General features: G+C 39.8%; 1 protein-coding gene across 3 annotated transcripts in view; it reads left to right on the plus strand.

The window, feature by feature from the left end:
* LOC134478907 (zinc finger protein 431-like) overlaps positions 1-23,404 on the plus strand; it is a 30,048-nt gene extending 6,644 nt beyond the window's left edge. For 2 of the 3 annotated variants that reach the window (XM_063268204.1, XM_063268205.1), the window contains exons 3-5: positions 14,322-14,448; positions 14,640-14,700; positions 15,812-23,404. In XM_063268204.1, the coding sequence (XP_063124274.1) occupies positions 14,322-14,448; positions 14,640-14,700; positions 15,812-17,789 (2,166 nt within the window). In that variant the 3' untranslated portion in view covers positions 17,790-23,404. Of the gene's footprint in view, positions 1-14,321; positions 14,449-14,639; positions 14,848-15,811 lie in introns of those variants that run through there. The other variant, XM_063268206.1, reaches the window with a different exon arrangement.
* The last annotated feature ends 683 nt before the right edge of the window (positions 23,405-24,087 follow it).

The raw sequence follows: 24,087 nt of genomic DNA on the forward strand, positions 1-24,087 counted from the left end.
CAATTATGAGTATTCCATTGGAATGAAATGAAAAGCATTGTAATCCCGCACTCCAAACTAGTGAAAGCTAACACAAGAAAGTGATTGCTTTTGTTTCCTGTGTGATATATATTTCACATTGCTGAGAACAAAACTTCTGATTTCACAGATATAGACTGGCCCCAAGATGAGCTTGTCATGAACTCCTGTGTTGCAGAGTATTTGATCATATTGTGAACCCAGAGACTGTCCAATTTGCTGGTGGCAGGGTTGGGGGTGGGGGAGCTGTTTCTAACTGGTATGGCTCAGCCCTTAGTACACACCTTTGCTCTCAAACGATGAAGGTAAACATCGTTTTTTGAAGGAAGCGCTCATGTTCGTAAGTAATGTATAATTGAGTGGGTGAAAAAATGATGGATCAGGGAAAGATCTGACAGAATAGGATATGCCCAACTCTCAAGAGAAGAGGGAAAAGAGGCAATATAAGAGGAAGCAGCACAGAGGGTAAGAGGAGGAGTCAGTTTTACCTGGAGAATTTTACAGAGACAGGCAGGCTAAAGACAGAAAAAGAGAAAATGAGCGAGAGAATGAGAAGAGAGCAGTTTACTAGAGTTCATTTGAGGCCAAGCACAGCAATTCAGTCAGAAGTGAAAGAAGCAATTTGAATTGGTTAGAGTGAAGAGTAAGAGCTAGAAGAGCAGAGTTGACCAGCCAGAGTTCAAAAAGAAGAAGAAAGGGTGATTATTTAACAGTTAAGTCTCTGATGCCCCAAACACTCAAGTGCCCAACTCTACTGAACCCCCTCAGTGTTTGCTGCGTGCTGAGCCTTGCTGATGCATGTGGAAGCTTTAGTTCCTAACAAAGGAACATCTTGATCTTTCTGTTTGGCACCTGGGCAGTAACACCCAGTTCCTGATTTTTGTTCCTGTTTTTGTCCTGAGGGCATAACCTATTTTTCCACTGTGCTTCCTGGAATTCTCCACCCAGTGAACTTGGGGTGTATATTCTGTGAACCTCAGTAAAGCTTTGGCATTTTCTTAGCACAAATGACACTAGTCTGTGTCTTTTGTTAAATCCCACAGGCCATTCTAGACCTAGATAAGATTGTACAGAAGCTATAAGCTTCCATGACTAGGCCTAGATTATCAGAAGGAGGAAGTAAGCCTTTCAGGTATTTTTACATTCCTATGTGATAGTCACTGTCTACAAAAATAGAGCAAGTAGTGTATGTATCACAATCTTGCTGTCCCTATCTTTACGATTTTGCTTTTCTTTGTTCACTATAGCTTCCCTTCTTTGCCTTTCATCTAAACAATATTGAATTAAGTTTTTATATGAGGGTAGATTCTCATATAATATATCCTGACCACTGTTTCCCCAACCTGCACTCCCAACTACCCGTCACTTCTATCCTTTCCCCAAGGTCCACCACACCACCCATGTCCTCTTCAAAAAGGAGCAGACCTAACAGACAAAACAAGAGAGAAAAAGACAAGGTGAAAGCCTTCATGTTGGACAAGGCAACCTGATAGGAAAAATCTCAAGATCAAGCCAAAGAATCAGAGTTACACCTGCTTCCACAGTTCGGAGTCCCTCAAAGACACCAAGCTAACAGCCATAACATATCAGCAGAGGACCTGGCATAGACCCATGCTGTCTCTATGCTTGCCATTTAAGTTTCTGTAAGATTCCGAGAAATCCAGTCAGTGTTAGTCATGGGTTCCCTCTGATGTCAAGGTCTCAAGTTAAACCAAACATTGGTTGGCCACTCAAACACGTTTGTTACCATCATGCCCCAGCACATCTTAGGAAGGACCAATTGTAGGTATATGTGGGTGTTGGGGGCGGAGAGTGTTTCCAGGCTTCTCTACAGGTTTTAGCCTGTAGAGTACCTTCTCTCCTCAAAGAGACTCTTACACAGGAGTGAAGGCTCTGAGCTTGTACTCAGTTGACCTCTCCATTCAGTGAACTGTGTGGAATTTGTCCTTAATGATCAGGCCCTGCTGTCAGTTATCTGAGAGCAAAGTTTGTCCTTGCATCAGCATGGATTGTTGAAGGGTCTCAAGGGACCTCCTTGGCCAACAGCTCAACCGAATGTAACTTATTACCAACATCCAAGCCCTGCCTGGTGTCAATGGATGGTCAGTTCAGACTCCATATCCTCCATTACTAGGAGTTTTCATTAGGGTCACCCTGGTCATCCAGGAAGTTGTCATTGTACTGGATTTCTATACTAACTCCCAAATAACCCCTAATTCCAGCTGTTTCTTCCTGCATTGTACTTTCCCCTGCATCCCCCTCAACTGATCCTCCCTACTCCTGTTCCCATCAAACTCTGGTCTACTCACAGAAATTATTCTATTTTCCCTGTAGAAAGAGATCTGTGCTTCCTCCCTAGGGTCCACCTCTTTAACCCCTCTGGGTTTGATTACTATTTACCTGATAGGTAATATCCACTTGTAAGTAAATGCATGCCATGTTTGTCATTCTGGGTGTGATTTCTTTAGTTGCATTTACTTGCCTATAAATTCATGATGGCATCTTTTTAAACAGCTGAGTGATAAATGTACCACATTTTTGGTGTAACCCATAGGGCTCAAAGTGAGTCTTAACTACAAGGAGATCCCCCAAGTGAGGCATGAGAATGGAGTTTAATGCAAAGGCAAGAGTTTATTTTCGGGTGTGTCGGGGTCAACCTTCAATCAGCCCCTCGTAGCGAGGGACTGGAAGGTGACCCCAATGGCTGTGACAAGCAGTTTTTATACTTTCAGGGGTACAGGTTACATTAGCAGGTTTACAGTTCAAACTTATATGGCATGCCTTTGAGCTCTTATCTGGGACCAGAGGGTCAGGCTACTCTCAGTACATTCTGCAGGATTTTCAAGAATGTCCAGGCTTTTCCCAAGAACTCTGGGTGGAGAATGGAACTTGTCCTAGCCTTGGCCCAAGGCGTGAAGTTGGGTCGTGCCCTAATCTTCACCAGAGGCAGTTGATGTAAAGCTGGCAAAAGCCCTTAGGGTCCCCATAACCTACCTACTTTCCACCAGGCCAAACCTCCTGATAGCTCTTAGGCTTCAGTAAAACTAGGGTCTTCAACCCATTCTTCAGTTGAGGTACTTTTCGGTTGTTTCTAGGTTCTGGCAAGTGTGAATAAATATGCTATGAACATAGTTGAGCAAATGGCCTTGTGGTAGGGTGGAGCACCTTTTAGATGGATGCCAAGAGCTTTATAGCTGTGATTTGAGATAGATGGATTCTCAGGGTTCTGAGGCACCAGGACTCTGAGGAAATGCTCATTTCCATAGTGGCAGTATTAGTTTGCACCCTACAAGCATGGAGAGTTGTTACCCATTCTCCACATCCTTACCAGCATGACTTGTCACTTGTATTGATCTTAGCCCTTCTGACATGTGCAAGATAGATTCTCAAAGTAGTTTGGATTTGCATTTCCTTGATGGCTGAGATGATAATGATTTCTTTAAGTATTTCTCAGCTTTTTGAGATTCCTCTTTTGAGAATTCTCTGTAAAGATTCATACCCCCCCTGTTTTTTTAAAGATTTATTTATTTAATATGTGTGAGTACACTGGAGCTGTCTTCAGACAAGCCAAAAGAGGGCATCAGATCCCATTACAGATGGTTGTGAGCCACCATGTGGCTGAACTCAGGACCTCTGGAAGAGCAGTCAGTCCTATTAACTGTTGAGTCATCTCTCCAGCCCCTTTACCCCATTTTTTAATTGAATTTTTTACTTTGAAAGTTTAATTTTTTGAGGTCTTTATGTATTTTATATATTAGGCCTGTATAAGATATGGATTTCTTTAAAAGAAAATATTTTCCCATTCCTCAGGCTGCCACTATGCACAATTCACTAGGATTTTGCCACAGCTAATCCCATTTATTTATTTATTTATTTATTTATTTATTTATTTATTTATTTATTTGCTTATTTGCAAAGATGAGAAACAGAATACACAGGATGAGTATTGGCCTGTAATTTCGTAAATTTGTCATTACACTCTTGTAGTTCATGTTTAAAACACTTTTTGTCTGTCTTTCTGTCTCCTTTATCTTCTGAAAATTTACTGTGTTATGAGTTTCTTGAAGTTGTGATAGTTTGGGAAACAGTTTTAGTGTCCTCTTCTAAAGGCTTGCCTCTCCTCATTTCTTGGCAAATCTGTGTTTTCCAGTTTTCGTAATCATTAATTTTGACTGTGTGTGTGTGTGTGTGTGTGTGTGTGTGTGTGTGTGTGTATGGTTTGTTTGTTGGTTTTTGCTACTTAAATGATATTGTTAACACATTTGATTTGGGTTTTTTAAACTTTCTGAAATATTATTGCCTTTTTGTCCTAGTTAGCTTCAGTTGTGAACATTTTAGAGCCTACAATCATCTGAGGGTCTCTCACTTGAGGGCATGCCCTCATCAAAATGCCTGGATGCTGTATCAGTGAGAGATTGTATTGTGATGATTGATGTGGGAAGGCTCAACACTGAGGGTGGCAGGATCCCTGAGCAAGTGGGCCAGGGCTGGGTAAGAGAGCTGGGTAAGTATGAGACAGTGACCAAGCAGGAAACAATAATTGTTCATGGTTTTTTCCTTTTCTTGAAGCTTGAGTTTCTATCCTAAGCTCCAGAACTGATGGCTGTCATGTGACTGGACCAAACAAGTGAACCTGTTTATTTCCTGAGATGCTTTTGGTTAGAGAATTGAATCAAAGTAGGAAAGTAGCAAGTGGGAACAAAAAAAAAAAGGTTATTTTGTTGCTGGACAGAAACTAGGGAAACTAGAAATGTTCTCCTTTGGAGGAAAGTGGTCAATATCAGGGCTTGAGATGGCAAAAAGCATAGAAAGCTATATTCAGAGCTTAAACAGCTGTTGTTGTAGTACCTGGAAGGCTGGAGTCAATGCAAGTAATGCAGTCAGAAGTTGAGGTCATAGGATTTCAGAGGAAAATAGACTCCATGAAAAATTTAGCTAGAGGTCATTTATGTGGTATTTTGACCCCAAGTCTTTCTTATTCCACCCATGCTCTGATAAATTGAGGAAGGCAGAATTAAAAAACCATTAGCTATATTTCTCAGGTGAAATATTGAATCTGTTAGATGATTATTACTAGTAACTCATTGTGGACTACAAGAAAAAAACAAGTTGAGCAGAAATAAATGCAAAGTCTGTAGTTTGTAGAGAAAAGCAGCCCTGGGAAGTTACACATGGCAGCCAAATGCTGAGAGAGAGGCATGAATTTTCAAAGAGATTATCACCATTAAAGAGAAGGACTTTGCTCAGGATTGGAAGCCTAAGAAGGTGAATTAAGGGAAACAGTCCCTCCTGCTAAGCCTTCACTTAATGGAAGGGGGAGTTGGCAAAGTCATTCCTAGACCCAGGAAGGAACTTCATATAAAACCTGCTGCTACTGGTCCAAGCGTGGCACCCAAGTTCTGGAAATAAGAAAGATGGAAAATGTAAGGTTATGGCTTCTTCCCCCGTGGTTTCAGTTCAGCAGTGTTCCAGCCATCTGTGTTTTGCAGAGTGAGATCCCCAGTGAGGGAGGACACTGTGAGAGTGCATGGGATGAATCTGAGGATGAAGCCTGAGTTGCATTTGAGACCACAAGATAGAGAGATATCCAAGTTATGAGACACCTGTCATGGAGAGCTGCATATAGCAAGTGGAGGTAACAAAGGCGAGAGATGTTTGAGAAGTTGCAGGGATATAGCCATCTAAGCCTTTTGAATCTGAAGCTCCTTGTGTCTGAGACAGAGCTGCAGGATTTGGTGTTCGTCCTGCTGGGTTTCTTGCTTTGGTCCAATCTTCCCTCACTATGTACACATTCCTCTCTTCTGGAATGGGAAGGGCCATTCTGTGCCTTTGTATGTTGGAAAGATATAACTTGCTTTCTGATTTTACAAGATGTGGCAATCAAGAGTGTCAGAAGTGATTTGGGGCATTTGAAGAGTGTATGGACTGCAGGCTATTAGGGTCATTGGAAGCTCCTGATTAGCTGCCTGTGAGGGATGGTTTTCCTAGAATTGACTTGTTTGAGCTTTTCCAGTTCTGGGAAACAGAAACTTATGCCTAGCTTCCCAGTCTGTCAGTTTACAACCTGTCATGGAGGAATCAGCCTTGCTCTGGCCAACTCAGTTCTCTCAATAGAAACTTTTGTAGGAGGATCTTTCTAGATGATTAGTTATTGGGGATGACATTTGGATGTCTATAGACTCAACCCATTTCCTGTGTTGGGTGTGTGTGTGTGTGTGTGTGTGTGTGTGTGTGTGTGTGTGTGTGTGTGTATTGTATAGTGGTTGTACCTGATTAGTCAGGCTCTTTCTTATGTTGTCTTCCCTTCAGCATTATAGACTCTAACCCTAAATCACATAAGATGCAGTTGAAGCAATTGCTATTCAGTGCTAAGGTATTTTGCAAGCCTGGTGTTTTTTTTTTTTTTTTTTTTTTTTTTTTTTTTTATTAACTTGAGTATTTCTTATATACATTTCGAGTGTTATTCCCTTTCCCGGTTCCTGGGCAAACATCCCCCTCCCCCCTCCCCTTCCTTATGGGTGTTCCCCTCCCAACCCTCCCCCCATTGCCGCCCTCCCCCCATAGACTAGTTCACTGGGGGTTCAGTCTTAGCAGGACCCAGGGCTTCCCCTTCCACTGGTGCTCTTACCAGGATATTCATTGCTACCTATGGGGTCAGAGTCCAGGGTCACTCCATGTATAGTCTTTAGGTAGTGGCTTAGTCCCTGGAAGCTCTGGTTGCTTGGCATTGTTGTACTTTTGGGTTCTCGAGCCCCTTCAAGCTCTTCCAGTTCTTTCTCTGATTCCTTCAATAGGGGACCTATTCTCAGTTCAGTGGTTTGCTGCTGGCATTCGCCTCTGTATTTGCTGTATTCTGGCTGTGTCTCTCAGGAGCGATCTACATCCGGCTCCTGTCGGTCTGCACTTCTTTGCTTCATCCATCTTGTCTAATTGGGTGGCTGTATATGTATGGGCCACATGTGGGGCAGGCTCTGAATGGGTGTTCCTTCAGTCTCTGTTTTAATCTTTGCCTCTCCCTTCCCTGCCAAGGGTATTCTTTTTCCTCATTTAAAGAAGGAGTGAAGCATTCACATTTTGATCATCCGTCTTGAGATTCGTTTATTCTAGGGATCTAGGGTAATTCAAGCATTTGGGCTAATAGCCACTTATCAGTGAGTGCATACCATGTATGTCTTTCTGTGATTGGGTTAGCTTACTCAGGATGATATTTTCCAGTTCCAACCATTTGCCTACGAATTTCATAAACTCGTTGTTTTTGATAGCTGAGTAATATTCCATTGTGTAGATGTACCACATTTTCTGTATCCATTCCTCTGTTGAAGGGCATCTGGGTTCTTTCCAGCTTCTGGCTATTATAAATAAGGCTGCGATGAACATAGTGGAGCACGTGTCTCTTTTATATGTTGAGGCATCTTTTGGGTATATGCCCAAGAGAGGTATAGCTGGATCCTCAGGCAGTTCAATGTCCAATTTTCTGAGGAACCTCCAGACTGATTTCCAGAATGGTTTTACCAGTCTGCAACCCCACCAACAATGGAGGAGTGTTCCTCTTTCTCCACATCCTCGCCAGCATTTGCTGTCACCTGAGGTTTTGATATTAGCCATTCTCACTGGTGTGAGGTGAAATCTCAGGGTTGTTCTGATTTGCATTTCCCTTATGACTAAAGATGTTGAACATTTCTTTAGGTGTTTCTCAGCCATTCGACATTCCTCAGCTGTGAATTCTTTGTTTAGCTCTGAACCCCATTTTTTAATAGGGATATTTGATTCCCTGTGGTCTAACTTCTTGAGTTCTTTGAAAATTTTGGATATGAGCCCTCTATCTGTTGTAGGATTGGTAAAGATCTTTTCCCAATCTGTTGGTTGCCGTTTTGTCCTAAACACAGTGTCCTTTGCCTTACAGAAGCTTTGCAGTTTTATGAGATCCCATTTGTCGATTCTTGATCTTAGAGCATAAGCCATTGGTGTTTTGTTCAGGAAATTTTTTCCAGTGCCTATGTGTTCCAGATGCTTCCCTAGTTTTTCTTCTATTAGTTTGAGTGTGTCTGGTTTGATGTGGAGGTCCTTGATCCACTTGCACTTAAGCTTTGTACAGGGTAATAAGCATGGATCGATCTGCATTCTTCTACATGTTGACCTCCAGTTGAACCAGCACCATTTGCTGAAAATACTATCTTTTTTCCATTGGATGGTTTTGGCTCCTTTGTCGAAAATCAAGTGCCCATAGGTGTGTGGGTTCATTTCTGGGTCTTCAATTCTATTCCATTGGTCTATCTGTCTGTCTCTGTACCAATACCATGCAGTTTTTATCACTATTGCTCTGTAATACTGCTTGAGTTCAGGGATACTGATTCCCCCTGAAGTCCTTTTATTGTTGAGGATAGCTTTAGCTATCCTGGGTTTTTTGTTATTCCAGATGAATTTGCAAATTGTTCTGTCTAACTCTTTGAAGAATTGGATTGGTATTTTGATGGGGATTGCATTGAATCTGTAGATTGCTTTTGGTAAAATGGCCATTTTTACTATATTAATCCTGCCAATCCATGAGCATGGGAGATCTTTCCATCTTCTGAGGTCTTCTTCAATTTCTTTCCTCAGTGTCTTGAAGTTCTTATTGTACAGATCTTTTACTTGCTTGGTTAAAGTCACACCGAGGTACTTTATATTATTTGGGTCTATTATGAAGGGTGTCGTTTCCCTAATTTCTTTCTCGGCTTGTTTCTCTTTTGTATAGAGGAAGGCAACTGATTTATTTGAGTTAATTTTATACCCAGCCACTTTGCTGAAGTTGTTTATCAGCTTTAGTAGTTCTCTGGTGGAACTTTTGGGATCACTTAAATATACTATCATGTCATCTGCAAATAGTGATATTTTGACCTCTTCTTTTCCGATCTGTACCCTTTGATCTCCTTTTGTTGTCTGATTGCTCTGGCTAGAACTTCAAGAACTATATTGAATAAGTAGGGAGAGAGTGGGCAGCCTTGTCTAGTCCCTGATTTTAGTGGGATTGCTTCAAGTTTCTCTCCATTTAGTTTAATGTTAGCAACTGGTTTGCTGTATATGGCTTTTACTATGTTTAGGTATGGGCCTTGAATTCCTATTCTTTCCAGGACTTTTATCATGAAGGGGTGTTGAATTTTGTCAAATGCTTTCTCAGTATCTAAGGAAATGATCATGTGGTTCTGTTCTTTCAGTTTGTTTATATAATGGATCACGTTGATGGTTTTCCGTATATTAAACCATCCCTGCATGCCTGGGATGAAGCCTACTTGATCATGGTGGATGATTGTTTTGATGTGCTCTTGAATTCGGTTTGCCAGAATTTTATTGAGTATTTTTGCGTCAATATTCATAAGGGAAATTGATCTGAAGTTCTCTTTCTTTGTTGTGTCTTTGTGTGGTTTAGGTATAAGAGTAATTGTGGCTTCGTAGAAGGAATTCGGTAGGGCTCCATCTGTTTCAATTTTGTGGAATAGTTTGGATAATATTGGTATGAGGTCTTCTATGAAGGTTTGATAGAATTCTGCACTAAACCCGTCTGAACCTGGGCTCTTTTTGGTTGGGAGACCTGTAATGACTGCTTCTATTTCCTTAGGAGTTATGGGGTTGTTTAACTGGTTTATCTGTTCCTGATTTAACTTCGATACCTGGTATCTGTCTAGGAAATTGTCCATTTCCTGAAGATTTTCAAATTTTGTTGAATATAGGTTTTTATAGTAAGATCTGATGATTTTTTGAATTTCCTCCGAATCTGTAGTTATGTCTCCCTTTTCATTTCTGATTTTGTTAATTTGGACGCACTCTCTGTGTCCTCTCGTTAGTCTGGCTAAGGGTTTATCTTGTTGATTTTCTCAAAGAACCAACTTTTGGTTCTGTTGATTCTTTCTATGGTCCTTTTTGTTTCTACTTGGTTGATTTCAGCTCTGAGTTTGATTATTTCCTGCCTTCTACTCCTCCTGGGTGTATTTGCTTCTTTTTGTTCTAGAGCTTTTAGGTGTGCTGTCAAGCTGCTGACATATGCTCTTTCCTGTTTCTTTCTGCAGGCACTCAGCGCTATGAGTTTTCCTCTTAGCACAGCTTTCATTGTGTCCCATAAGTTTGAGTATGTTGTATCTTCATTTTCATTAAATTCTAAAAAGTTTTTAATTTCTTTCTTTATTTCTTCCTTGACCAGGTTATCATTGAGTAGAGCATTGTTCAATTTCCACGTATATGTGGGCATTCTTCCCTTATTGTTATTGAAGACCAGTTTTAGGCCGTGGTGGTCCGATAGCATGCATGGGATTATTTCTATCTTTCTGTACCTGTTGAGGCCCATTTTTTGACCAATTATATGGTCAATTTTGGAGAAAGTGCCATGAGGAGCTGAGAAGAAGGTATATCCTTTTGCTTTAGGATAGAATGTTCTATAAATATCCGTTAAGTCCATTTGGCTCATGACTTCTCTTAGTCTGTCGACATCACTGTTTAATTTCTGTTTCCATGATCTGTCCATTGATGAGAGTGGGGTGTTGAAATCTCCCACTATTATTGTGTGAGGTGCAATGTGCGTTTTGAGCTTTAGTAAGGTTTCTTTTACGTATGTAGGTGCCCTTGTATTTGGGGCATAGATATTTAGGATTGAGAGTTCATCTTGGTGGATTTTTCCTTTGATGAATATGAAGTGTCCTTCCTTATCTTTTTTGATGACTTTTAATTGAAAATTGATTTTATTTGATATTAGAATGGCTACTCCAGCTTGCTTCTTCTGACCATTTGCTTGGAAAGTTGTTTTCCAGCCTTTCACTCTGAGGTAGTGTCTGTCTTTGTCTCTGAGGTGTGTTTCCTGTAGGCAGCAGAATGCAGGGTCCTCATTGCGTATCCAGTTTGTTAATCTATGTCTTTTTATTGGGGAGTTGAGGCCATTGATATTGAGAGATATTAAGGAATAGTGATTATTGCTTCCCGTTATATTCATATTTGGATGTGAGGTTATGTTTGTGTGCTTTCATTCTCTTTGTTTTGTTGCCAAGACGATTAGTTTCTTGCTTCTTCTAGGGTATAGCTTGCCTCCTTATGTTGGGCTTTACCATTTATTATCCTTTGTAGTGCTGGATTTGTAGAAAGATATTGTGTAAATTTGGTTTTGTCATGGAATATCTTGGTTTCTCCATCAATGTTAATTGAGAGTTTTGCTGGATACAGTAACCTGGGCTGGCATTTGTGTTCTCTTAGGGTCTGTATAACATCAGTCCAGGATCTTCTGGCCTTCATAGTTTCTGGCGAGAAGTCTGGTGTGATTCTGATAGGTCTCCCTTTATATGTTACTTGACCTTTTTCCCTTACTGCTTTTAATATTCTTTCTTTATTTTGTGCGTTTGGTGTTTTGACAATTATGTGACGGGAGGTGTTTCTTTTCTGGTCCAATCTATTTGGAGTTCTGTAGGCTTCTTGTATGTCTATGGGTATCTCTTTTTTTAGGTTAGGGAAGTTTTCTTCTATGATTTTGTTGAAGATATTTACTGGTCCTTTGAGCTGGGAGTCTTCACTCTCTTCTATACCTATTATCCTTAGGTTTGATCTTCTCATTGAGTCCTGGATTTCCTGTATGTTTTGGACCAGTAGCTTTTTCCGCTTTACATTATCTCTGACAGTTGAGTCAATGATTTCTATGGAATCTTCTGCTCCTGAGATTCTCTCTTCCATCTCTTGTATTCTGTTGGTGAAGCTTGTATCTATAGCTCCTTGTCTCTTCTTTTGGTTTTCTATATCCAAGGTTGTTTCCATGTGTTCTTTCTTGATTGCTTCTATTTCCATTTTTAATTCCTTCAACTGTTTGATTGTGTTTTCCTGGAATTCTTTCAGGGATTTTTGCGATTCCTCTCTGTAGGCTTCTACTTGTTTATTAATGTTTTCCTGTGTTTCCCTAAGTGTGTTCATGTCTTTCTTGAAGTCCTCCAGCATCATGATCAAATATGATTTTGAAACTAGATCTTGCTTTTCTGGTGTGTTTGGATATTCCATGTTTGTTTTGGTGGGAGAATTGGGCTCCGATGATGGCATGTAGTCTTGGTTTCTGTTGCTTGGGTTCCTGCGCTTGCCTCTCGCCATCAGATTATCTCTAGTGTTACTTTGTTCTGCTATTTCTGACAGTGGCTAGACTGTCCTATAAGCCTGTGTGTCAGGAGTGCTGTAGACCTGTTTTCCTCTCTTTCAGTCAGTTATGGGGACAGAGTGTTCTGCTTTCGGGCGTGTAGTTTTTCCTCTCTACAGGTCTTCAGCTGTTCCTGTGGGCCTATGTCTTGAGTTCACCAGGCAGCTTTCTTGCAGCAGAAAATTTGGTCTTACCTGTGGTCCCGAGGCTCAGGATTGCTCGTGGGGTGCTGCCCAGGGGCTCTCTGCAGCGGCAGCAACCAGGAAGACCTGTGCCGCCCCTTCCGGGAGCTTCAGTGCACCAGGGTTCCAGATGGTCTTTGGCTTTTTCCTCTGGCGTCCGAGATGTGTGTGCAGGGAGCAGTCTCTTCTGGTTTCCCAGGCTTGTCTGCCTCTCTGAAGGTTTAGCTCTCCCTCCCACGGGATTTGGGTGCAGAGAACTGTTTATCCGGTCTGTTTCCTTCAGGGTCCGGCGGTGTCTCTGGCAGGGGTCCTGCTGCTCCTGGGCCCTCCCCCACGGGAGCCCAGAGGCCTTATACAGTTTCCTCTTGGGCCAGGGATGTGGGCAGGGGTGAGCAGTGTTGGTGGTCTCTTCCGCTCTGCAGCCTCAGGAGTGCCCACCTGACCAGGCGGTTGGGTCTCTCTCTCACCGGGTCTGGGAGCAGAGAGCTGCTCCGGGCGGGGATCCGCGGGTGTGGGACTTCCGGTAAACACAGAACGTGCCCGGTCCTAGAGAAATTCTGCTTCCGTGTGTCCCAAGCTCACCAGGCAGCTTTCTTGCAGCAGAAAATTTGGTCTTACCTGTGGTCCCGAGGCTCAGGTTCGCTCGTGGGGTGCTGCCCAGGGGCTCTCTGCAGCGGCAGCAACCAGGCAAGCCTGGTGTTTTTTATAATTTTAATTTTGTTTTTGTTTTTGAGGACAAAGTTTCTCTATGTAGCCCTGGCTGTCCTGAAAGGAGCTGTTTAGAACATACGGCCTCAAACGTAAATGGTCCACCTGCCTCTGGCTCCAGAGTCCCAGGATTAAATGTGGGCCATCATGCCCAGGTTTTTCTTTGTTTCTTTGTTATTTGTTCGTTTTTATATTATTGGCTGATGGGTTGGACTGTGGGTTTTGGCACATGTCAAGCATATGGTGCTGTGTTGATCTTCATCTACGTTATGAACTTTGAAATTTGACAGAGAGCATATTCTGTTTCTCAGGATGGCATGTATTCATGACATTCATACTGCCTGGCTATATTGCCTGAGCTTTCTGAGTCATTGGATTGCAGGTATATGACATTTTTCCTACCTGTTGCATTTGTGTTGATTTTTTTAATGAATATGTATATTTTGCCTGTATGAATGAATATGCACATCATGTATTCCTAATCCCCATAGTAGCCAGAAAATGGCTTCAGAATTCCTGAACTTGGAGTAATCAATAGTTGCGAAGCTCCCTTCTAACTACTGGCAATTGAGGCCAATTATTTTTAAGACCAGCAAGAGCTCTTCACTGATGAGCCAGCTCCTGTCCTATGTTGCTTATTTAGGATCAACATTTACATTGCCAATATTTTGAGCTATCTGTTTGTATCTGTTTAAACATTCATTCCCTTTTAGTAAGATCTCATTATTGTTACAGTTTAAACTGGGCCACCTCAAGATTCTGGAAGAAGAATACAGAACTGCAGTGAATTTAATTTGTAGGAACTCTAGTAAAAACCTCTGAGTCCTTTCTATCTTTCTTGTTTGTTTGATTAATTTTTCATAGGGGAGACAGGGTCTTAATATGTACCTCTGGCTGTCCTGGATAGACCTCAGATATACCTACCTCTGCCTCCTCAGTGCTTGGATTAAAGACATGAACCTATATGCTCACTTGATATTTTTTGCAGTTAGTAATTGTTCATACAATTTCTCTGTGTGCTTAGTACTGCTCCTCTCTCTCTCTCTCTCTCTCTCTCTCTCTCTCCATTAATTAGCATTTCTTTTGCAAGGCTATGTCCTACTCAATGAGCAAAGAAATGACAGAGGTGAACCTTATTACTCAGTTTTCTTCTAAGATGACTTGGTAATTAACATTAGAACATCTGGGTCAAGAAATAAGTGGGGGAAGTATCAGAAGCATACATTTACAGTGATATCGGTATCATGGTTTCTGTTGTACTCATGTATGGGATATTTCAGGATGCATTAACCTATGATGATGTACATGTGAACTTCACTCGAGAAGAATGGGCTTTGCTGGATCCTTCACAGAAGAGTCTCTACAAAGATGTGATGCAGGAGACCTACAGGAACCTCACTGCTATAGGTAAGACAGTGAATTTTCTTTCAGTTTTTAAAATAAGGAAACAATTGTTACTTTTTTACTGTTGCTTTTCTGTAACTTCAATTGAGAATAAAGAAGAATGAGGTGAAAAGGTCAGGTTCACTGAAGATAGTAACTTAAATGTTGCCTAATTTCCAATAATATATCATACATTTTCTGGTATTGTATTTTAGGTTACAATTGGGAAGACCATACTATTGAAGAACATTGTCAAAGTTTCAGAAGACATGGAAGGTAATTTTCATGTGCAAGTTGGTATGAATATGCCTCTGAAGAAATGTTAGTATGTCCTGTAACTTTTAAAGAAAAGCAACAGTGGTTAAAAAAAAAAAAAAAAAAAAGCACTTCCTTAAGTGTATTGATTACTAAATTCTCACAAATTCATGTACCTCAATGTCAGGTGTCTGACTTGTTTTTTGCAAGGCCTTCCTCTATGAAAGAAGACAAAGAAACAAAGCCTTAGCCTTACCATTTTGAATCATAGCCACATTACAGCTACTCTGTAAACCTGTCAATCTGTTTAGTCTCACAACACACACACACAGATAGAGTAGGTGATAAGTTTATGTTTCTAACAGGCAAATATATCATAGTAAAGCTGATTACTCATGTAGTAACATTGTTAAGTTTGAGAGGGACAGTTTATGAGAGTCAAGAATGTTGTTCAAGAGAAACCTTAATTCTTATACCATATGACTATGATGAACAAAAAGTCAAACTGTGTGAATGCAATGTGGAAACATTTCATTTGTTATTTTAACAGCTATATCCTGTGTCACAATGGATACAAGCCATGTGAGCACAAGGATATTGAAAGAAGCAATGTCCCCCCCACCCCCAGAACAATTAAGATATATGTAGTACTCCACTTTGAGCAGACTTTCTCAGTGTGATACAAGTTTATAATTAGTTGGTTTCCCAACTTCATTGGGAATATATCCATAAAGTCACCTAGCAGAAAATCCCTATGAATACTAGGATTATGGAAATTCCTTTCTGTTTGTCCTGGTTCACTTTGCTGATGAGGTATGCAAATGTAGTGTATTTGACAATAAAGGAAAGCATATGAATGTACTCAATGTGGTAAAGCTCTGAGCTCTTCCATTTCTTTTTAAATATATGAGAAATCTCATAGAGATAGAGGATGGTACAAATTTGAGCCATGTAATAACACTTTTACCAACCCATAGTGAATGGGAAACCATGAGTGTAAACAAAGTGATACAACCTTAAGATGTGATTCTTCTTTACAATTAGATCAAATTATAGAATTAATTTCCATTTATTAGATTCATTAGTTTAGTGAATGTGGTAAAGCTTTCCCAAGTGCTATCTATCTTTGCAGGCATGAAAGATGTCATACTGGAGAGAAACCCTCTGAAAATACTCAGTGTGGTAAAGCCTTTGCACAACATAGTCATCTCCAAAGACATAAGAGCACACATACTGGAGAGAAACTCTGTGAATGTAAGCCACGTGATAAAGCCTTTACATACGATTCTCAGCTTCAAACTCTTGAAAGAATTCATACTGGAGAAAAAACCTACAAATGTACTCAATGTGGTAAAGCCTTTGAACGTCGTTGTAATTTTAGAAGGCATAAACTAATACATTCTGGAAGAAAATCCTACAAATACAATCAGTGTGGTAAAGCCTTTGCACGACTCAGTCATCTGAAAACGCATGGAATAACACATACTGGAGAGAAACCTTACAAATGTGATCAATGTGGTAAAGCCTTTGCATCTCATAGTTATCTCCAAGTACATAAAAGAGAACATACTGGAGAGAAGCCCTATGAATGTAATCAATGTGGAAAAGCCTTTGTACTTCACAGTGCTCTTAAAACACATGAAAGAATTCATACTGGAGAGAAACCCTACAAATGCAATCAATGTGGTAAAGCCTTTGCAAGACCCAGTCATCTCAAAAGGCATGGAATAACACATACTGGAGAGAAACCTTATGAATGTGAACAATGTGGTAAAGCCTTCATAAGTTGTAGTTATCTCCAAGTACATAAAAGAATACATACTGGAGAGAAGCCCTATGAATGTGATCAATGTGGTAAAGCCTTTATACGTTGTAGTCATCTCCAAGTACATAAAAGAGAACATACTGGAGAGAAGCCCTATGAATGTAATCAATGTGGTAAAGCCTTTGTACTTCACAGTGATCTTAAGAGACATAAAAGAATTCATACTGGAGAGAAACCCTACAAATGCAATCAATGTGGTAAAGCCTTTGCACGACCCAGTCATCTCAAAAGGCATGGAATAACACATACTGGAGAGAAACCTTATGAATGTGAACAATGTGGTAAAGCCTTTACATCTCATAGTTATCTCCAAGTACATCAAAGAATACATACTGGAGAGAAGCCCTATGTATGTGATCGGTGTGATAAAGCCTTTGCATATCATAGTTATCTCCAAGTACATAAAAGAATACATAGTGGAGAGAAGCCCTATGTATGTGATCGGTGTGATAAAGCCTTTGCATATCATAGTTATCTCCAAGTACATAAAAGAATACATACTGGAGAGAATCTCTATGAATGTGATCAATGTGGTAAAGCCTTTGCATCTCATAGTTCTCTCCAAGTACATAAAAGAGAACATACTGGAGAGAAGCCCTATGAATGTAATCAATGTGGTAAAGCCTTTGTACTTCACAGTGCTCTTAAGAGACATAAAAGAATTCATACTGGAGAGAAACCCTACAAATGCAATCAATGTGGTAAAGCCTTTGCACGACCCAGTCATCTCAAAAGGCATGGAATAACACATACTGGAGAGAAACCTTATGAATGTGAACAATGCGGTAAAGCCTTTACATCTCATAGTTATCTCCAAGTACATCAAAGAATACATACTGGAGAGAAGCCCTATGTATGTGATCAATGTGGTAAAGACTTTGCATATCATAGTTATCTCCAAGTACATAAAAGAATACATAGTGAAGAGAAGCCCTATGTATGTGATCGGTGTGATAAAGCCTTTGCATATCATAGTTATCTCCAAGTACATGAAAGAATACATAATGGAGAGAATCTCTATGAATGTGATCAATGTGGTAAAGCCTTTGCATCTCATAGTTCTCTCCGAGTACATAAAAGAATACATACTGGAGAGAAGCCCTATGAATGTAATCAATGTGGTAAAGCCTTTGTAGGTCAGAGTAAACTTAAAAGGCATGAAAGAATTCATACTGGAGAGAAACCTTACAAATGTAATGAATGTGGTAAAGCCTTTGTATGTAACGCTTATCTCCGAAAACATAAAGCAACACATACTACAGTGAAACCTTGTGAATGTAAGTAATTTAGTAAATTCTTTGCCTCTCATGATCAACTTTGACAACATGAAAGAATTCATACCGGAAAGAAACCTTACGAATGTAGTCAATATGGTAAAGCAGTTTCACAATCAAGCCACCTCCAACTACATAAAAGAAAACATACATACTAAAGAGTAACCCTATGAATGTAACCAATATAGTAAAGCCTTTACTGTGATCTTCAAAGGTATGGTGGTTTAAATATACTTGGCCCATGGCAAGTGGCAGTGTTAGGAGGTATGGCCTTTTTGGAGTAGATGTGGCCTTTGAGGAAGTATGTCACTGTGGAGGGGGGATGGGCTTTCAGACCCCATGCTTAAACTCTGCCCAGGGCAGAAGAGTCTTCTGGCTGCCTTCTGATCAAGATGTAGAACTCTCTCCTCCAGCACCATATCTGCTTGGACACTGACATTTCTTCCACCTTGATCATAGACTGAACCTCTGAATCTGTATACCTCCCCTCCCCCCAATTAAATGTCCTTTGTTGCCTTGGTCATGGTATCTTTTCACAGCATTAATACCCAAATTAACACAAACAGAATAAAAGCACACTAGAGAGAAACTGTGAATGTACTGAATATGGTGAAGCCTTTGCACATTTCTATAGTTCTCACTATAATAAAAGTATTCACTTGCGTTCACTGAAACCCTGTGAATGCAGAAAATAACATTCTTGAGAAAAGCCTTATGAATGGGCTCAATGTGGTAAAGTGTTTGTGTTTTGAAATCTGCATAAATACTTAACAATTCAAAAACATGGTCAAAGTAAATGCCAGGAGTCTATTGGAAACAAGCTGGGTTAGAAGGGTAGGGATTATGAATAGTGTGGTTGGGTGTGCACTTAGTTCCAGAAAGTTAGGGTTTAGGGTTAAAGTGTTGTGGGGGGCGGTGTGGGTTAGGGAGTGGGCGGGTAGGGTTAGGTTGGGGGTGTTTAGGGTTAGGGGGTTAGGAAAAAGTGTGATTTTGGGGAAGGAAATGGGAGGAGGTTGGTTGTGGGACAGGGAGGGATTAAAATGATATATAGTATTCATAAAATCCTCAAATACAAAAATAATCAAGTTGAACAGCTTCAACGTAAATAGATTGGGTGGTAAGGAGAGTTGTTACTATATACATTAATGAAATTCAGAAAAATCATTAGGTCTTATTTTAGAAATCACTTATTTCAATAAAGTGGAAAACTCTAAAATAAAGTATGTAGATTTCTGGACTTATATAACCTACCAAAAGTAAATCATGAAGATCTAAAACAAAAAATGGAGCAGCTTTGTAGAAAGCAGTACAAGTGAAGTAGTGATCAAATATTTACCAAATAAAAAAAATTACCAGACCTTCAATGAAATACACAAATGCTTCTCAAACTATGCTATTAAATAGCAAAGGAAGGTTACATTACCAAACTCTTTATGAAGTTAGTATTAGCCTAGTACTAAAACCAGAAAAACACAGACCAATCTCCAACATAAATACATGCAAAATTTCTTTAAAAATGCCTGCAAACTCTTCAATAATAAATCACAAAATTACTATGATCAAACTGGTTTATTCCAGAGATGTAGTGCTGGCTCAATATGTCAATAAATTTTATAAATTTCACAAATCTCCTGTTTTTGATAGAATAGAAATCATATCAATCAATAGACATGTAAGGCTTTTGACAAAGCCAACATCAATCATGTCAAATATCCTCCCCCCCAAAAATTTCTTGAATTAAACCTGACCAAGGAAGTGAAAGACCTGTGTAATGAAAATTCTGTAGATACTCAATAAAATTAAAGAGGACAGTAGAAGATGGAAAGACCTTGCATGCTCATGGGATGGCCCTACTTCCAAAATCAATCTACAGATTCAATGCAATCCCAAGAGAAATTAAGGGGGAAATAGTATCAAAGTCCATTACTTAATGCATGAAAACCCTATAATCCCATTATTCTGTATAATAAGTGTTAAGTGATAAGACATTTTTGAAAGCTTTAGATCCATACTGGTTTTAGGAACACGCACAGTCACACACATGCACATGACAAAACTGCTAAACACCAGTCAGGCATATGATGTTCTACCAGTAAACCCAGCTCTGGTGAGCTGGTGCCCTGGGATTCATTGTCAAGACAGCTTAGCCTAAATTATTTATCTCAAGTGAGAGACCCAGCTTCAAAAACAAGGTAGATATTACCTGAGGTCAACAATTGTTCAAGAGATGCATGAACATATATGAACACACTGTATACAAATGGAACATAATTAAGACTAAAAGCTGTGGCACATGCCAGAACATAGATGCCCCAAGGAATTTACACAAAAAGAAATAACCCAGTTGCCAAGAGACAAATACTATATGATGTTATTTGTACAAGGAACCTAGAGACAACAAATTGGAAGCACTGGAAAGCAGCATGGTGGTTGCCAAGGGCTTTGAGAGGGAGAAGTGAAGAGCTGGTATTTATTGAATATAGAATTCCAGTTTGAAATGGTAAAAGAATTGTGATGCATGGGAATCATAATCCCACAATCCAGTGAATGTACTTCATGCCACTCAACTATCAACTTAGATAAAAATGATAGCTTTCATATTATGTATATTTTACAAGAATAATAAAAGTCCTCCATCGCCATAAAGTGATAAGGAGTTTGGGCCCTGTATAGCTGCAACTCAGTAACAGCAATGTTAATCTACTTTGGTGAGTTTCCTAACGGTCTCAATGCATTTAGATACCTGTATCTTGAAAATAAAGTAACCTTAAAATGTCTACTAAGGTCTTTTCTGAGGTATCTTGAAATCTCAAAGGAAACTCCTTTGAGTGACTTGGAGTAATGGAGGCAGCTGTTGGCTGTGAGGTGCTGAGAAGAAGGCGGAATCAGAGAAGCCTGAGTGCTCTGCACAACACTAACTCCCAGGCAGTACTTAGTGTACTTTCCTTTATAAAACTTTACAGAATTAAATTTTAAGCCTATCTGGTTGATTAACCACATGTACTTTCACAAGAAGTCAGCATTAGATGCTTCCTTTGTCCTCAAATGTCTTCTTTTTTTAAGGTATGTCCCTGAGGCTAGGGTACATATTACATGAACACACACACACACACACACACACACACACACACACACACACACACACACACACACACACACATGCCTGCAGTGGTGGCAGCCTGCAACATGCAAGGATTTTTTTTCTTCACTAAATGTTTGTGTTTTCTTTGGCTGTCGAGAGATGTTTAAATTCATGCTGGCATAAGAATATATGCTCAATGCTTCTTTAGATATTTAGACTGTTTTGTGTAACAAATATCAGTTTATTACCCCTAGGATGGCGAGCCAACTTGAGACAGAATAAGCAGTAAACAACACAATACTTAGCATTCAATATTGAGCGACACAGATAACAGCTCTAAGTCCCAGACCAATGGAGTGCTAGACAGCATCTTAGAACCTTCAACTGTAAAACCGACTAAATAGCACATACCATTCGGGATTACTGTAAAACTAGGGGTGAAGTGTGTGAGACTGTGCAGGCCCTGTCACCTAATGGACACCAAATAAACATTAGTTACTATTTGTGTCACTGGTGTTAGTGTTATTAGAGAGCCTATGCAGGATAGGGGACAACAATAAGTGTGCACCGGTAAACACGATCCCCCCGCCACACACACACACACAGAATTAGGAATGATGAGAGATTGAGACTAAGACAACTCTAGCAGTTAACATTTTGGGTTGTTTCAATGACACGCTTTTCACTTGATCTTGCTAACTCTGAGCATTGCTAATATCCAACCCACCTTTTTATCTGTTTTTAAAAACAAAATTACATTAAATGGACTATTAAGGCAAGCTGACAACTGCTTTTCCTGTTCTTTTTTTAAAAAACTTTTTAAAGATTTATTTATTTTATTATATGTAAGTACACTGTAGCTGTCTTCAGATACACCAGAAGAGGGCATCAATCTCTTTACAGATGGTTGTGAGCCACCATGTGGTTGCTGGGATTTGAACTCAGGATCTCTGGAAGAGTAGTCAGGTGCTCTTAGCCGCTGAGCCATCTCTCCAGCCCGATTTTTCTTTTTTTTAATATTTATTTTTAGTATGTGTGGGAGGGTGAGGGCACCCTCAGAGACTAGAAGCGTCTGGTCCCCTGGAGCTGGAGTTAGAAGCAGCTGTGAACCTTCCAATCTGGATGCTGGGAACCAGGCCTTGGTCCTCTTCAATGGTAGTCTGTGCTCTTAGCCACTGAGCCATCTCTCCAGCCCCAAAAATGCTTCTCTTGAAGAAAGGAACACATGTTTTAAAATTGTATCACATTACCTGGTAAGGACTATCACAAACAACAAATGCTGTTTAAAAAAAATACAGGTTGTGATTTAGCAATTAAGAGCTAGAAGACAGGCACAGTGCAACCGGTGTCTCTCTAACTGACCTCAGCCTCTGTCAGATTTGCATCAGATGTAGTAATGGAGCCTCGGGTGAGTGGTTCTCCAACATTGGACACAATATTTATTACCCACCAAGTTTGCAGAGTAAATACATGTTATCCCAAACTATTGTATAGCTTTCAAACTTCCAACTTGCCATAAATCATTTTTACTATTTGTTCTAAAAAACAAAAAAGCTCAACAACAACAAGAAAAGCTCCAGCATGCTTTTTCCTGACATTTTCTGTATTTCATTTCCCCTAGAAAGACCGGGGCCCAAAGCTTCTGAACCATGTTGGGCTGTACTTAAGGACAGTAATGCATTAACACATTTTTCTCCCATGTAATTTATTTTAATCATTTTATTCCAGCAAACCTTCAGAGGGCAGAGGGGAAATTCCATTCACCCCTATCATATTCTGCCCTGCCCTGCTGCACATCAGCTCAGTGGCTTACCAATGGCTAAGTTTTAATGCAGGTTTGTTTTTGTTTTGTTTTGTTTTGTTTTTTTCTTTAAGATCAGGGGTACAGTGTTTCTAAACAGAAAGAACTGCACTAAGTCCATTAGTAGACACCAAATAGCTTTGAGAATAGGTCTTTCTGGAAACACCTTCAATAATGTCAGTTTAGGGTGCTAACAGAAGCAGGCCACCTCAGAAATCATTTTAAACCAAAACACGGAAATCCACTTAAGAAAGGGTTAATAAGTAGGTATAAGGAACATACGTTGGAACTGTTGAAAGTCAGTGCACACCGACTTTAAACATCAATTAAGAAAGTGGTAATTGTTCAAATTTTGAAGGTTATGATAGGATCAATGAAGAAATGTATTTCTTAGTCAATCATAAGGGAGAAGTTTATGATTTGACTCATTTCCCAGTCAATGGAAGCTTGTGGTTTGAACTTGTTTTCTAGTTGGTATGGTCACAGCCTTCAATAGTTCAGAACCAAAAGCCATGTACTTTAGAATGCTTGTAAGGGGCTCAACATTGACAGTAGAAATTATAAAAATATGTATAGCCAATAGTCACATGAAAAGCTAATACAAAACTGGAAACCGAAGTAGAATAATTAAATATTACTGAATGAATACAGTATTACATGTGTTTTTGATACAGTATAGAAATCAATAAATATATTTATTAATTTATTTGAGTTAAATATTGCAAAATAAAATAACTTTAAAATATGTATTGACTCGTGTGGGTGCATGTACCTACTTGCACACATGTGAGTGCCACAGTGCACATGCAGAGACTAGAGGACAACGTTCAGAAGTTAGTTCTCTCCTTCCTCCATATCTATTCTGGGTCTAAAACTCAGATCATCAACCCACTGAGATATCTCACTGGCCCTAAATAAACCCTTTAAATCTATATTTACATCCCTTAAAGTTTCTATACTCAAGTTGACAAGAAAACAAAACAAAAGATACTACTATCTTAGTTCACTTTCTGACCAAAGCCTGGTCAATTTTTTTAAAAAGAAAATAGATTTGTTGGGCTCTTGACTGTGGAGACTGGGGGTTTAAAGAACACAGCAACAGTGTCTGATTAGGGCCTTCTTGCTACATCATAACATGATGAGGGCATCACTAGTGAGACAGGGCAGATGTGATAGTGAGGTTTCTCTACTTGTCCTTATACAGCCACTGTGCCATCATGGGGATTCTATTCGTGGTCGTATCTAAACTCCAGTTAATAAAGACAGTGAGGAAAAGTTCTGCTTCTAAGCACACAGCAAAAAATGTTTTATTGCTTTGAAAAGAAGAAATCTTGCTTCATCAAACCAGAAATAGGCTGGCCCATGACAAACTGAGAAGTGGATCCCACCTTTCTCCCTGTGTCTTCCTTTGAAAAGTACTATTGTG

Source organism: Rattus norvegicus, chromosome 9 (genome assembly GCF_036323735.1).
Source record: "Rattus norvegicus strain BN/NHsdMcwi chromosome 9, GRCr8, whole genome shotgun sequence".
Lineage (NCBI taxonomy): Eukaryota > Metazoa > Chordata > Mammalia > Rodentia > Muridae > Rattus > Rattus norvegicus.